At 42.3% G+C, this 16,528-nt stretch overlaps 1 protein-coding gene across 6 annotated transcripts in view; it reads right to left on the minus strand.

Moving 5' to 3' along the window:
• Nucleotides 1-441: 441 nt before the first annotated feature.
• Nucleotides 442-16,528, minus strand: part of BDNF (brain derived neurotrophic factor) — a 40,210-nt gene continuing 24,123 nt past the window's right edge. For 4 of the 6 annotated variants that reach the window (XM_005492322.4, XM_005492324.4, XM_074543764.1 and 1 more), the window contains exon 2: nt 442-4,793. In XM_005492322.4, coding sequence (XP_005492379.1) covers nt 4,032-4,793 — 762 coding nt within the window. In that variant the 3' untranslated portion in view covers nt 442-4,031. Of the gene's footprint in view, nt 4,794-11,763; nt 12,090-13,582; nt 13,624-16,528 lie in introns of those variants that run through there. The other 2 variants (XM_014270822.3, XM_026796600.2) reach the window with 2 other exon arrangements.

A 16,528-nucleotide genomic window follows, 5' to 3' on the forward strand; every position in this document is an offset into this window, starting at 1 on the left:
GCTCTTTATTTTATACTTGAGTAAAACCATATATATGTCATTCATGGGCTTTTAGTTCATGAGGACTTTTGTGCTGGAATTAAATGGAAATGCATCATCCTGCAAGCATCCCCAGCTTTCATGTGAAGTAAATTCTTGCTATCCCTCCCCTCCCAATGCTAACTATGAAACAGGGGGCTACCTGCCCTCCGAGTGAGATTTTATTGCTAAAATAGAGTAAAAATTGTTTTAAAACAAAGAACACACATATTTATAGTAAAACTCAAGTTTGTTTTACAATTAGAGAAAAGTCACATGGTCCCCCAAAAAACCCCATTTTATATATATATATATATATATATGTATTTCGAAAATATATTTAAAAACATAAAAAACTCTAGTTAAACATATATTATGTTAATCAGTACACTTAAATATAGCTCAATTATATTTACAATATGACGCAGTTGCTTTTAAATTTTAATGCCAATTTCAGTATTTTCCCAAAAAACCATAAAATTATATAAATATACAATAAATATTTATGTTACACAAGATGAATAATAGAGAACAAGGCCACAGACATGAACTTACAGTTGCAAGAGTCCTTTAACACAGCACTAGGCCTGCTGACATGCATGGAATACTTCTGTCACCAACAGACCACAGCAAGAGTTAATGAAGTTTAATTAAGAGTTTAATGAAGTGATGTGAAGGAAAACCAACCCTCCCCTCTCTGTCTCTGTGTTAACTGAAACTGCCCAGCCTGAGAGCATGGATGTCTAATGTCAGAGCTATGGGGCTGCAGGTTAATTGCCAATATCAATAATATCAGTTATTGATCAGTTACTGAGCACAGAGCTGGCATGTTCTGGTGAATATTGTTCAATATGTTCTGGTGAATACCAGTATCAATAATATCAATAGTATCAAGTACTGATCAGTTACTGAGCACAGAGCTGGCACATTCTCGGGAGTATCACTCTGGTGTAGATGCCAGGCACAGTTCTCCAGGTTAATTGCTAATATCAATAATATCAAAATCAGTTATTGAGCACAGAGCTGGCATGTTCTTAATCCCATCTCTACAATTTCTACATCACTCTGGTGCAGGTACCAGGCAGAGTTCTACAGGTTAATTGCCAATATCAATAATATCAATTATTGATCAGTTACTGAGCATAGAGCTGGCATGTTCTGGTGAATATCGCTCTGGTGTAGGTGCCAGGCAGAGTTCTACAGGTTAATTGCCAATATCAGTATCAATAATATCAGTAATATCAATTATTGATCAGTTATTGAGCACAGAGCCAGCATGTTCTCAATCCCATCTCTACAATCTCTGCATCACTCTGGTGCACAGCTCTCTGGGCCCCCAGCTCCATGGGATGTCCTTCATCCCTCTGGAGCCACCATCCCACTCCTCTCATTCTGCCACACCTGCACCACCCTCACTGTGCCAGCTGAGCATTTACAAGTAAAGGATATAGTCACAGCTAACTCTGGGAAGGAAGGAGCTTTATTTCTAGCATGATTTGGGCATTAACATTTCTCTCTTGGAAGTCTCTTTGAACTGGCAGTTATTTGATTCCTGTATGTGAATTAGACTCCTGTCAGATCCAAGCTGTCTCTTGCAGTCTAGCTAACTTGTTTGTTATTCCCACATCAGCATCATCCTTTCCTTCCCAGCAGCCTGCCCTTGTTTTGAGAGGAGCTAGCATCAGACCACCTCTCTGCTGTTGAGAGCAGCTCCTGAGTCACGCTGCCTTTACTCAATGCAAACTACAACACACGCACAGGGGTGCCCCAGGGGAGTGAAATGCTCGGGTGGAAGGTGGACCTGCCCATGATTAAAAATGATCTTTAAGGTCCCTTCCAACAAAAAACAGTCTTTGATACTATCATTTAATTTGCATGAAAAGTATATGAGATGAAGTTTTGAGAATTTCAATAAGGTTTCAGGTTGGGGTTTTTTTTGGTTTTATTTTTTTTTTTCTGTGTGGGAAATGCCCATCAGCAATCAATGGGAAAGGCTGAAGTTTGAAGCTCAGGTGGGTCACACAACCTTCTCTTCTCACTCACAGTCTGGCCACTGGCACTTGGACAGGCAGTTACCCTCAGGAAGGGGCTGCCCTTCTACCCAAAGCAGAAGTAATCACTGATGTGAAGTGTCTGTTAGCTTCCAGCATGGGTTTCTACCAGTGATGACACAAAATCAGTTTTAAATATGCTCTTCAAAGAGCAGTACTGGGGCAAACATATTTCTGTAAGCTTTACCCAGTCAGAGTTTTAATAAACACAGATTCTACAGTATTCAGAAGCAGATTATATTTTGCAGTATTCTCCTACTTGTTCAGCTATTTTTTATCTCCAGGAACTACAAATATAGCCTGAGCCTCCAGTGAGCTTTCTAAGGAGCTATTTCGGCGCTCAGCCCACTGTGGCCAGTGTGCTGTGCACAGCTCAGCCTCACAGCCTGCCTTCCTAGCAGCACTTCTGTCAGCAGAGGGGAGCACAGAGTGAGCACAGCCCTCAGACCTAAGCCACCTAAGCCAGCTCCTCCAGCACTTGCTCCTGATTTGCTTCCAGAGTGGATTTTTAGTGGCAGTATTTGTTTCACAAGGTAAGCCTGCCAGCAGAGGTTGAGCCACACGAACACAACGCCAATTGCTTTCTGCTGGAAGCAGCTCCTCTCTGTCCATTCCCAAGCTGGTTTCTAGGCTCCTTCAGGCACAGATGCCCCAGAGTTTGCCCACCTGCTCTGCAGGGCTGGGGCTGCTGGCATGCTCTGCAGGGGAAGGGCATCCACACACATGGCCAAGCTCTTGCTCTCTAACAGAATGCACATTCAGTATTGACTGCAACTGGGACAGCCTCAGCCAGCCCAAAGCACTGTTATTTGTTCCCAAACTGGCTGAGCTATAAAATCCCACAACCAGCCTGATTTCAGACCCTCCATCCTCTTTTCTAGACCCTTTTTCTAGTGACACTCTCACCGTGCTTCACCAAGACATTTGATCCAAGCACAGTCTTTTATTATAGGAAAATAATTGCTCTGAACACTATAGAATATTCTCTATATGACAAGCTCCAGTTCTATGGTAAGTGAAATACTTTAAGATCACAACCAATGTCCCTCCAGAGGGAGAAAAGGGGAAAAAAAATTTCTCAAACACAAGCAAACATGGTATAAGCAAATGCATGTCTCAAAAGACTGAAAATTGAGAAGACAAAAAAAAAAACCCAACAACAACAAACCACCCTCCCCCAACAACCAAAAAAAGCATGTTGCCATACAGTTAAATAAGTGTTGTCTTTAAGCCTGAAGTTCAACAATGTGAAGTGGAACATCACCATTCTTTTTCAGTTGCCTCTTTTTATTATTTTTTTGTCAGTAGTTGGACTGCTATTGCAAACACCTTCACAACATACAAAAACCAAATTGTTTTCTAATCCAGAATAAGGTAATGATTTTTTTTTTGTTTTTCAATCTGATGGGAGTTCAAAAGTAAAAGAGAAACAGTAAAACTATGACAACAGCACCTTGACATTGTTTTAATTTCAACGCTATCAGAAGTTAGAAGCAGTAAACATATATACTAACAGACTAAAGATACTTACTGTCTAAAATGTAAACAGAATGTTTTGGTTCAATTTATTTTTCTGAAAGAGGACAGTTTATCATTAATTCACAATTGAAGCAGCATGCAATTTTATTCTTTTTTTTTAAATTTTTTATATTTTCAATTCTTGGCAACGGCGACAAACCACAATGTTATGGAGGAATGTAATGCAGACTTTTTTGTTCGCTTTTCTTTTTTTTTTTTTTTAAATTTTTTTTTGTTTCTTTGTTTAAACTTGTGCGCAAATGACTATTGTTCCCCTTCAGGTCATGGATATGTTCAATAAATAGATTGTGTAACCACTGTACTGTATAAACTTCAGTCATACATGCAGTCCATAAAATTATTTTTTACCGAATAATTTACCCTGTTATGTATATATACAAATAGATAATTTTGTCTCAATATAATCTATACAACACGAATCCACTATCTTCCCCTTTTAATGGTCAATGTACATACACAAGAAGTGTCTATCCTTATGAAGCGCCAGCCAACTCTCTTTTTGTTATCCATGGTGAGAGCTCTCACGTAAGACTGCGTAGTTCGGCACTGCGAGTTCCAGTGCCTCTTGTCTATGCCCCTGCAGCCCTCCTTTGTGTACCCCTTGGGGTTGCATTTGGTCTCGTAGAAGTATTGCTTCAGCTGGCCTTTGGGCACGGGCACTTTCTCCAGCACGGTGACGGTGGCCCCGGACATGTCCACCGCAGTCTTTTTCTCGGCGGCCGTCACCCACTCGCTGGTGCTGTCGCAGACGCTCAGCTCCCCGCGGCGCGCGGGGTCTGAGTGGCGCCGCACGCGCATCGACATGTTGGCGGCATCCAGGTAGTTTTTGTACTCCTCCAGCAGGAACAGCAGCGGCGGTTCCAAAGGCACTTGGCTGCTCAGCATCACTCGGGATGTGTACAAGTCTGCATCCTTGTTTCCCTCGCCGGGCTGGATGTCCTGCTCCTCGTCCAGGAGCTCCTCTATGACATGCTCAAAGGTGTCTGCCAACGATGTCAGCGCCCTGGAACCGGCACTGGGCCCGTTTATGCTCTCCAGAGTCCCGTGGGTCCGGAGGCCTGGGTAAGCCAAGCTGCCTTGTCCTCTTAGACTGGCTTCTTTCATTGGGGCAGCTTTCATGCAAGTGAAGTATGAGATAACCATAGTAAAGAAAAGGATGGTCATCACTCTTCTCACTTGGTGGAACTGTAAAAAGCAAGAAAAACAAATTAACTTACGAGGTTTGGAGTAATACAAACTTACATGACTGTGCATTTTCTACAGAGGTGCTCTGCACACAATTGCAACTCATTACCAGTGATAAAGCATACTCTTGTTAAAGAGTGTTCTTTAAATTAGAGTTTCAAAAAAAGCACAGGCTGCAGCACAGGCAACATTGATCCCAGCAACTCAGTTCTTACAGGCTAAAATCACTCAGTGCAAGTATTAGATTAGATACTACACAGACTCCTTATTTATTGACCAATTACACCTATTTCAAGTAACAGCAAAAGCAGAACTGCTCTTTAGCAATACAGCATTTTAGCAATAAAAGACAGCTCCACAGCTGTGAGAGGCAAGACTTGCATTTCAAGTGCAAATGTAAATACTTGATTTTGAGGATCTCTCTAAGGCAGAAAATAGCTCATCATTCTGCCCACAAAAACAAACAAACAACTGAGCAGCACCAGGATAAAGCATTTGTGTTTTGAAAGCAATCTTCAAAACACAGGAAGAAGCCATACAATTGTCAATTTCTCATCTAAATGTAGAAGGTGTACATATACATAAATACAGAACAAGAAAATGGCCTGGGGCAGTAAACTTGAGCAGGACAGATGCTTGCATCATGTGAACGGCACGGAAAGGACGTGCTGGAACACAGAGCTGGGAAGAGCTACACTGAAGTGACAGCAGCAGAACCACTGCCCTGTGCTTCTCCAGGGCCTCACAGCACCTGTTCTCAGGTGGGCAAAACATTTATTTACACCTACTTAGAGCCCAGAGGCCATCATGAAGCCCAGCATCACCAGCCTACTGCCATGCTGAAACACAGCAGTTGGCCTGCTTCTCTCACATTCTGCCCCCAAATCTGGCATGTGTTATGGGTTTATGTGCATGCTCATCTCTGTCCTCACTGGGAGGGGAGGGGTAGCACCAGAGAGGAGTGCTGGTCAGGCAATTCCTCACCAGGCTTGGAGTTAGCACAGCTCACTCCCGTCAGGACTCCCAGCCGCAGGGAGCTCACATGAACTCCTCCCCAAGCGCTTTGCTAAGGCTGCTCAGGTAGAAATTATTTCCTCCTCAAGGGCAGAGTAGATGCCGTAAGTCCTGTTACAAGAACCACCCCCAAATCCTGCAGTGACAGAGAGCTATGCCTTCTGTCTGATCCCCAGCACTACTACAACATCTATCACACCAGTTGTTATTTTTTCCTTTCCAATCCCTCTTCTCACCAGTTCTGTTTGCTAGAAAGCAGCGGCATTGTTCACATTTTTGAAAAAGCAGCTAATGCATGTTTCAGAGCTTTTGAACTTCATTTGGAAGTACCTCATACTTGGCAACACACATTGGAGTAAATGCTATTTCTGTTTGCCAACAGGGTGCTATGTAAAAAGACTTTATCTCCAGTAAATGTACTGTGGGAAATGAGTACTCTTATGACTTAACATGGAAAGGCAATTTATCATAAAACATACAAATAAAATGAAATGTGCACTAGAAAGGCAATGCCCAAAATGTACTTAATGAAGGCAGGGTGGGAAGTGTTCAGGTTTATGCCCATGCCCCCCTCATCTCCAGACTCCCACTAAACAAGATTTTGGCCAAGAATCCTTTCTAACCCCGCACAACTCTTCCTTCATCCCTCCATCCCTCTTCCTATTTAATAGTGTTGTTGTGGCATAGATTTATTAAGATTAAACAAACCTGACATCTGTGACTCAGAGGAACATAGTGTTTGCTCTAACCATGCAGAACATTAATATTTTGCAGTTTTTTCCCTGTTGGAATTTTAAAAACATTCTACAGGGAGTGTCAGATTTCTTCCTCAAAGGGGAGGAAAAGAGGCATTACAGAGGTGATTTACAAAAGAACGGAAAAGATTGCTAGTCTTCCTTTACCAAATGAGAGACAAAACAACTCTTCTTGTCTTGAAGATGGGTGGCTCAGCTAACATACAAATGCAGAGCCAGTGGAACAGAAAAATAATATTTATACACTCTCTCTTCAGAGAATTGTTTAATATAAAACCTAAAATGAAAAGAACCGCAAACACTCAAATCACACTCTGTGGCCACCAGAGCAATGAACAGAAAGCAGATCTCCTGGCTCCTAACCAAGTTCCTGTTCTTTTTATGGAAGCAGTGCCCAGAGGTCCTGGCCAGTTCCTGACTCTGTGGGACAGAGTCTCTCTGAGCATGTGGGGCACAAGGGGCGCCAAACAAGCACAGGGCAGGGAGAAGTTTGCCCCATCAGGTGAGGACACCAGTTGGAGCTGCTCTGTGCTTTTCAAGCTACACAGGTGAACAAAGGAGAGAAGAACCCTGGACCAGGTCACATCCTTCACCTTGCACAGGGAGAGAACAGAACAGAGGCCGGGCAGCTTCACTCAAAACAAGCTGCAAGAAATTGTGTACAACTAGACTCTGAAAAGCAACAATTTTTAGACAGGCATTACCCACATAACATCCTGATGATACAGTGCTTAAAAGGCAATCCTCTTCCTCCCATTTAAAACTGTAGAAGAGCATGTCAGAGTAAGCTTTAGCAGCACAGATAAAGGAATATTGCCAGCAAGAAACCACAGATCAAACATCTACTGCTCTGCAAGTGAGCCCCAGACTAAGCTGAACTCCAGAAGCAGGATGTAAAAACATTCTTTTCTCTATCTTGACAGCAACTTGAGCACTATACAGAGTCCTTATCTTTGGCAGCAAAATTATATCAAGTGATTTAATACAAGGGTGTAGTGTTTTATCACCTGGGAAATATCTTCATTTTAGAGACCATAGCAATTCGTATTAGCAGCTTATAAAAATCAACTAGTTTAACATGCTGTAGCAGAATAAGGTATCTCATGTCACAGACAGAATCCCACAACCTTTCAGCTATTGTTGAACTGACACACAAAAGCATTATATGCTGGTTTTACCTGGCTTGATTTTTTTGATGAGGAGGGAATAAGCCAGCCACAGAAGTGATTTTTTAAAATACCTTTCAAGTTTTGAGCCTATTTTGCCCTTCAAGTATTTCTTCCCAATCCTTACCTCAACTCATGAGCCCCTTTGGGTTTTCTTTCCCCATTCTCTGCTCAACTATAGCAGAGGAGAATGGCTGAAGAGTTTTTCCCTGGGTGCCTGGCATTTAGCCAGCATCAAAGCACAACAGCATGGTTAATCTCTTTCTCAATGAGGCAGGACTAATATCCCAATGTAGCACCAATAAGGTCACTAGAACACTTTGGATGGCAGCTTCCAGTCCTTTTCCTCTCTGTTCTCCAACCACCAAACCTTCACTATAGTGCAAAGATTAAACACACTGCCTGTTCTGTTAGCTTAAGGGTCTTGTGAACCCCAAACATTTTGTGCACATCCTTCTGATTATGAGCCAGTCACTGTGCCACCCCGTGTGGAAGGAGAATTGAGCTGGGAACATGGGACAAAACCATTTTCCTATTTTCCCAGCCTGCTACTACCAAGAGAGGTATTGATCCTTTCTGTGCTGAGCACAGCCTGCAGGGAGTGGCCTTGCATGGAGATGCCCCAGCATTTCTGTGTACATCCATCCCTGAGGCTCTGTGGGCAGACTGAGCCACTATTCCTCACGGAGGCTCACCACTGGAGCAGCCAGGCTGATAATGCATGTTCTGAGGGCATCAACACCTCTGCATGCCAGACTAACAGTGTAGCCATGGCTACTTGTAGTAGGATGTGCACCCACAAACACACAATAAAAAAAAAAAAAAAAATCACTGATGTTACAACATCATTCATTTTCCTTCCCTTCTCAGGTGTAGGAGGTTCAGGTCTCTACACCACACCTTCTAGAAACAACGAGTAAAGGCTGCAACCCTTGTGCACTCCTCTTCAGCCACACCTCTGGGCATCAAAGATTGCAGACCTCTCTAGGAGAGGAGATCTTGGTCCAGCTGTTGTCCCAGGCGCTGAACACCCACTAACATGTACAACACAGATACACAGCAGCCTCCCTGAGAGCCTTAAGGTGCTCCCTTGGGACATGAGGTGTGTCCATCAGAAATCCCACCTGAGACCAGCTTTGGGAACACTGTCCATTCTCATGGCCTCAAGAATGTCCCCTCTGCTTTCACACAGCACAGTGGAGCTGGAGCAATGAAAAGAGGTCACCCACTGGAGTGGATCTCAGGAAGATGTGACCTACTTCACAGCCCAATAAAGTCCAACAGTTACAGCTAGAGTAAGGACATGGAATTGTGGCAGGCATCTCCACTAATGGGAAGCAGGCTCATTAAATGAAGGTCATGTCAATTAGCTACAGCTACTTTACATATGCAGTCAAATACCTCGCTGTACTATTTATTTCAGTATTTGTATTTAATGAAGATTCGTCAGTTAATTATTTCATTAATTTTAGGTCTTTTAAGCAAAAAATCCAGCAGCTTAACAGGTTATATTTCCAGCAGAGGGACCTAAGGAATAGCTGTGACCATGTACTTGCTTTCCCTCATCCCAGTATGTGCCAGTGCCATGTGAGTTGAAATAACTTTCAGTAGTGAGTAGATTCATGCTTTAATCTCCAGAAAGGAGCGCGTGAAAGAAGATAAAATTAGCAGCAAGTGACATTCGTTTTGTGCCTTGCCATTTTCTAAGATCTTTACACAAAAGTTCAATTTACTAAACCCTACTGAATGCCACAGGCACGAGTTCCTGCTTTATGCATCATTACCAGAGTGTGTGAACGGATATCAAAATAGGATGCATGTCAGCACATGATTTGCAAAGACTAAATGTACTGAGAACAAACAGTATTAACCTTTATCACATGCATAACTGGATGTCTGACACACTCTACTCATCCTCAAGGCTATTTATGCAGCAAAGTATATAATTACATTTTATTACTGCAAATAAAGCACCCACCCCCCAATACATATACATGCACACCCATATCCAATTTGTATTCTTCTAAGTTGGTGCTTCTTGTCAGGAAGAATAAACCTATTTTATTTTTATTCTCATGTTGGTTTTCCCTGAGGTAATGAAATCTACTTAGTCTTAATGCCAGAGATAGCAGACACTATGAAGTGTTTTGAAGTCCAAGATAAACAGCAAGCAAATTTACAAGTAGTGTTAACTTTAACTAGAACTTTTAGCATAAGAAATTGACGTTCATTTTATGTTGCTAAATATTGTCTGTGGTGTAGCTTCTGAGAGCAAAGAAACTCAAGTAATGTCTATATTGGCTCTGCAAAGGCATGCATCTGTCTAAAGGAACACAAGGCATTTTTTGTGGGGTTCCAAAGTTTTATTGGACTCTCTCCCCAGTACATACAGGAATCAGCTTCTGACAACCAGAGGTGAGAAAGCACCCAAAGAAAATAATGGCAAAATAATAATGCCATGACATCACAGTCCTGATCCTTCACAGAGCCACATATCAGAGTTTCCTACAGACTTTGCTCATACCTTCCTAGACACTCAAACAGACCTCAAACACTCACTGAGCAAGAATTCAGCTGCTTTACTGAGTGCAGAGCAGATTCATTGCAAACACACTTAATTGCATTTAAATTGGCTAAGTGCAGGACTGCAAGGTGTTCCCAGCAGGATCTCTGCTGGACACACTCAGACCCAGTCTGCCCGCACCAGTAAACAGGCAGGAGGAGTTTTGACAGTGTGCACAAGTGAAGGAACAGACCAGGTCCACAGATGGCAGCATACATTTTCAGAGAGACATCTTTAGAAGAGATGTGCACTTTTTAAAAGTTGTGACAATGGGAACTGATGATTGATCCAGTGACACACTTACTGCCTTTGCAGCTGCTCATGCAGCATACCACACTTGGGGCACTCAAACCACAGAAGTTGTGATTCCAGCTGTACTCAAAGAAACTCAGCTCCCAAAGGAGCCTGTGTGTGTGCGCCACCATTTCCACCAAACACAATGTGCTTCACCACAACATTTTTTTGCCAAAATTTCACGTTGAAATCCCAAAGTATTCACTGAAATGTCCTCCACAAATAAAAGCACTACCAACAGGTTTATTTCTGCTTTTCAGAGTACCATGGGTAGAGTAACATGCTGCACTTCTATCGCTGTATCACAAACACTGTACAGTAGAGATGATACTCTAAGCCCAAAACTTGTGCATTAGCAAATTCCAATTTCAAAAGTGACTTCAGAAATCTGCATTTATCTCTTTAGAGTATCCATCAAGGTATGTTCATGCCATGACTGTGGTCATTCAGAAGTAACATGAAAGCAATCTCTGTGAAAGGAAGGTTCACCTATGGAATAGGGTACATACTCTCCATCATGAGACCAATCTATAAGTAATTCCTCCATGCCAAGATAATTACAGCTCTCTGAAATCATTTGCTTCAATAGCCACTAGAGCTTTATAAAATGCTAATTCAACCTGTGTGCAAAAGAGCATTAAGGCAGAACCTCAGACCTCTGAGCAGCATCTGCAGTTTGTCTTCTATTTCACTAGGGCTCTTTGGTATGAAACACTGCACTGAATCACCACAGGACTAAGCTATTCTGCCAAGTACACACATGAAGCTCACAGAGGAGTCAAGCATAATTGGCACCCAGAAGCAGGAACAGAATGGATCATGTGGTGCAATCTAGCACAAGTTGGATCCCTTGAACAGTGACATGTGCCCAGCACCCTGGAACAACCCAGGAGTTCCTGCATCAGTTGAGCTTGGATCTCAGAGTGCCTACAAACTATTGAACAGCATGCGAAGCATCCCACACAGGCACCAGTTCTGCTGCAAGTGGCAGCTTCCTAGGACCTACAGAACATTAGGCACCCAACAGGAACATAGGTGAAGATTTGCCAAGGAAAAGAATGGTTAAAAAGCATGATGATGATCAGATGGAGCAGTCACCAGTGGTTTGGGCAGGCAGTGCTTTCACCAGAGCGAGGAAAGGAGAGCAAGGGCTATTCCTGCTGTTGCAAGGCTCTTACCTTTGGAGAGACCCTGACTGTGTGTGGCACTGCTGTGAGACAATGGCTCGCTTTTAGCCATAGCCAGTACTTGAAATGCAGCTGTGCATTGTGATGTGCAGGAACAGAAACCAGAACTGCTTGTTGTGAGAGCCCTGGCAGGTATTAACAGTCCTCCTGCATTTGGTAGTGGAGTTTCAGTCATCTTTTGGCTGTCTGCCCTTGTGTGTAGATTTTTCTTGACACATGCTCAGTCCAGCTGTCAGCAGAGGATCTCCATGGAAATAATTTCCCTACACAGGGCAAGGAAGAAAAGCTTACTCTGAGGAACCACAGCACTTCCTGGGAGTATTCAAGTCCAAAACTACATGGAGCAGAACCACAGCAGAAGCAGGAATCTGTAGGTTTGCAGATTTCACCTCAATCAATGCTAACAGGATTTGTATAAGGATATAAGGATTTGCTTATTGGGAATCCACTACACTGGGCAGCCAGCCCTGCATTTGTCTTGCTGTGACAACAGCTTTATCTTTGAAGATAACACTACTGGAAAATTATGTCACTATGTTAACATAACTGTACTGCAAACACTTTGGCAAGAAGTGCTCTTTCACCAATGATATTTTACAATGACAATACAGCTTCCCACAGATTTCAAAGCATTATAGTTTTCAGCTTTTTTTCCCTCACCTTCTAAGTGCTTTCATGTTGAAACAAGACTTTTGCACTTCCTATGGCTGGTACTCTATCCCTAATCTGTTTTAAAAATCTGGGGCCAGATTCAGCAGAGGGATACACAGGGTCACATTGTATAACCAGCATGCCAGCACCTCAGAGTGACCCAAACAACCTCTTCTGCTCCTCCATCCTTGGGCAAACACCAGTGTACAGGCTTATGGACTTAGAGCACTGTATTTTCCCTTTCATTTCACAAGCTCCACTGAAGGAAAGGGTTTGGAATCCCTAGAAGGAGTAAGGAGGGCACATCTGGCAAAGATGCAAGGGTTTGAAAACAATCTTCATTAGTTGTACTTCTCAAGGTACAAACATTTAATGGACCATAAAGAAAAAAAGCCCCTCCCTGCAATCTTACAGGAAAAATTAATTTATCCAACTCCTGCATTCTCCCAGCTGTATAATTTCTTTCACCAAGGAGTGTTACACTGTGATTTCAGTGAATTACACAGACATTGGAACCTTCTCTTTCCTAATTAAAAATGAGGTTACATGCTTCCTGACTTTTCATACTTGCCACCAGATATAACAGATTGTGGCATCGTGGAGAATTATATCCACAAAAATTATGGAAGCTCCTTGAAGCAGTAAGTTCCAGTGGACCTAGTTCTAGTGGACATGACCCTGCCTGGTATAAATCCACAGTGTTTCATTCATAGATTTATGTCACTTGCAAAGGTGACCAGTATTTACGTGGTCTGAAAATCAGATGGGGTCACAACCTAAACTACAGCTAATAGCTGTATCAGAACAAAATGTGACAGGATCCAGCAAAGCAGCTCCCTCAGGACTCCTGAGGGTAATACAGTTTAAAAAGAAAGGGAAAAAAACTTTCTAGGAGTGCAGGCTAGCTCTTCTCTCACTGATATAAGCACATAAACAGCCTGGACATGTCTATAAAGAGAAGTATGCAAAATCCAGCCCAACACCACTTAATGTTCCTCACTTGGGTGTCCCATTTCATGCACAACCCCCCACTGAAGAAAGTGGCTTTGCTGCCAGCAAAGCACTGTTCTCACTGTAAGAGCCCTTAAGCTCCAAAGGGTAGGTTTGTATATGAGATTTCAGTCTTTAAATAAACACGTCTCTAGAAAAACTTCAATACCTGTCCCTTCATGTAAGCAGATCCCACTATGCTGCAGGGAAGGACAGCTTCTCTTCTAATAGCTGGGGGTGGGGGAGGAAAGAGAAAGTTAAAGCAAGAAACATTAAATTACACAATTAGTCTTGGAAAGAGCTGAGTTTTCTCCCTCTCCCAAACATCTCCACAACACAACAGAATAGCTGTAGAAGTCACCATCCTATTCAAAATCAAAACCAAAAATGTCACAACAGAGATAATTAGTAGTTACAGAGAGGAAAAGAGGTTGCCAAAGCTAAGAAATCTGGTACTTAAGCTGTTGTGACTCCCAATTGTACAACACTTTTTGGAGAACGTGCTATCAAAGCCTCCAAAGTGCTTTGCAAACACTGAATCCCAACATCTTTAGGTGAGAAGGAACCCCATCAGAAACGGTGTTTTCCCTCTGGGCAGCCTAAAGCCCACAGGTATTTTAAACATTTTACCCCAGACTGCAGCAAGTCACAGCTCTTGCTCCAAACCCCTCAATTCAACCACTACACAAAGCTGCTTTTACCATGTGTACCACAGGCATATTTTGCTAATCTCTCCATGGCAATTTAGATACCTGACACAGAAAGATGCTGATTAAAACCTGAGGGGTACTACTTTGAATACACGTGCTAGCTCACTTCCATCTGTGTCATTATTAGTTCCTGACTGTAGGTTAACTATAGGGCATGTTGTCATGAGCCTAAGGTGGGGTGGCAGAAACTCCTGCTATTGCCATATGGCTTTTTGTTTCTGCTTGCATTTTTCAGTTTCTAGCCTCATGCTTCCAATTTGTGGGCTCAAGCCCTACACAACAAAAAGCAATAAGGAAAACAAAGCTAGTATTAAAATACAAATATCCTTCACCATTAAAACCTCTAAGTTAGATTTGAAAGGCAACACAAGTTCCTATTTCATCCAGACCAGAGACTGCTTTTACCTGCAGCAAACTTGTTATGAAATTTGGGGAATTTGCAGCAAACTTGTTATGAAAATTCCCATAAAGAAGTACTACTGCACAAGCAGGTATTTACCAGCCCTACAAACACAAACCAGGCAGCTTTGCAAGTACCAAGGGTCATCCTTAATTTAGATAAAATGGAGAACAGCAAGGTTATGCCTACTTGTAACATGGGTAGCAGCACCATCAAAGCAATAAAAGGAAAAAAAGATGACTGAGTTCCAGTTATCTTAATTCCCAGTGCACATCCACAGATCCAGCTTTATGTTAAAATACCAATGGCTCAATGCTGTCCTTAAAAAAACTACGGGTCGTGTTTTGACGTCCGCCTGATCATGACAAATTACAAAATATGCAGAATATCAGCAGTTCCCCTGCAGCCATTTTCTAGTGAGCACAATTTGAATACTAAAAGGTATGTCTGCTGGTGCTTTGCAACTGAAGACTTGCTCTAAAGTGTTTAATTCAAAGTAGACATGGAAGTTATTTATTGTGTTTTCTAGGTCTCCCTGCATACCTGTCCTTCCATTAGCTAAAGGGAGAAAAATGATTTATAGTATTTCCAAGCAAAAGAGTCTGTACATTTTGTAATAGTTACAGGAATCAGAGCAGGTTAAAAATATGCAAACGTTACCAAGTTGGACAAAATTGATTAACAACTAGGTGATATGACTTCATGCTTGAAGTTTATGGACTTCAAGATGTTGCCTACAGGTCTGTCACTCTGAAAGGCAGACTTCTTGGAGGCTTAGACTTCTAACTAACTTATTCTTAAACATTATTTCTAACTTTTTTTTAATGGAGGAACATTGAATTCACTCATTCTTTTGCAACAGCCTTGTTCATTGGTCAGTGCTCCTACTTTTGCAGTTACAATGGCAAAAAAGTTTTGCACAGGGGACAGTAGAAATTTATCATTAGTGCAAAATCAAGAGAGACAAAGGACTAGAATGAGTTTTTCAAGGAAGGCAGCTTCATTCCTTGATTTAAATTCATGTGCCAATCATTAGCCTTTAAGGGGAAAGCTCATTTCCAGACATCTCTTGCTAGTCAAAAATACTCTATGTCTGTGGAAGATGTAAAGAAACACCTGGTTCTTCTCTTTGCACCGTTCCATTGGCATCCATTTGCCAATGCCACACCAGTAAATACTCTGGGGCTGTAATGACATGTGAAACATCCTTCTCTGCCTCCCATAAAACAAAAACAATCCTCCACCAGTCTACAAGACACAAGCTGATAACAACAACAACAAAATCATGACATTGACATAAACAGTAACGTTCATATCTGAAAAAGCAAAAATGCAGAAATTCAGATGTGTTTATTTCTACTTGTGGTTCAACCCATCATAAAGCTAAAGGGTGGCCATGGTTTTCAGAAGGACATTCATAGTTCACCACGGTTTCCTGGCACAGGTTCTGGTTAAATCACTCTTGCCAGCTCCAACTTGTTATTGAATTTGCTTCCTCCTCACGCTGCCTTTCTCAGTACAAATTCTATCAAACAGCATTTCTCTCTCAGCACTTACAGCTCAGTCAAACTGGATTATCAACTCAGAAGGAATGTAAATAGCAAGAGAAGATCCAAGTCTTAATGGAGGCAGCCAGCAGGCAGAATTACCTAGAAATACTTCAAAACAAGTCCTGTCACTCGTCCCAACAGCATCCACACACTTCTGTGCTGGAAACACAGTGGAGCCACAACACCACCAAAGAAGGCTTCAGCCATCTGCTCTTTGTTGCTCCTCATTACAACCTTTTATACTCTTGATCTTGCATGGATTCCACCTGAGTGCTCCTTTGGGTGACTGCTCATTGCACCCCTGGGCACCCCAGGGCTCATTGCTGTCAGTGCTGCTCACCTGTCCTGCACAGCTGTACCCACTGGGAATAAGCCACAGCCCCACTCCCAGTCACCACAAACTCTGTGCCCACAACACTTCTGTGCTACACTGAGAGCTGTGACTAAGGGGAGAG

This window comes from Zonotrichia albicollis, chromosome 6 (assembly GCF_047830755.1).
Source record: "Zonotrichia albicollis isolate bZonAlb1 chromosome 6, bZonAlb1.hap1, whole genome shotgun sequence".
In the NCBI taxonomy this organism is placed as follows: Eukaryota; Metazoa; Chordata; class Aves; order Passeriformes; family Passerellidae; genus Zonotrichia; species Zonotrichia albicollis.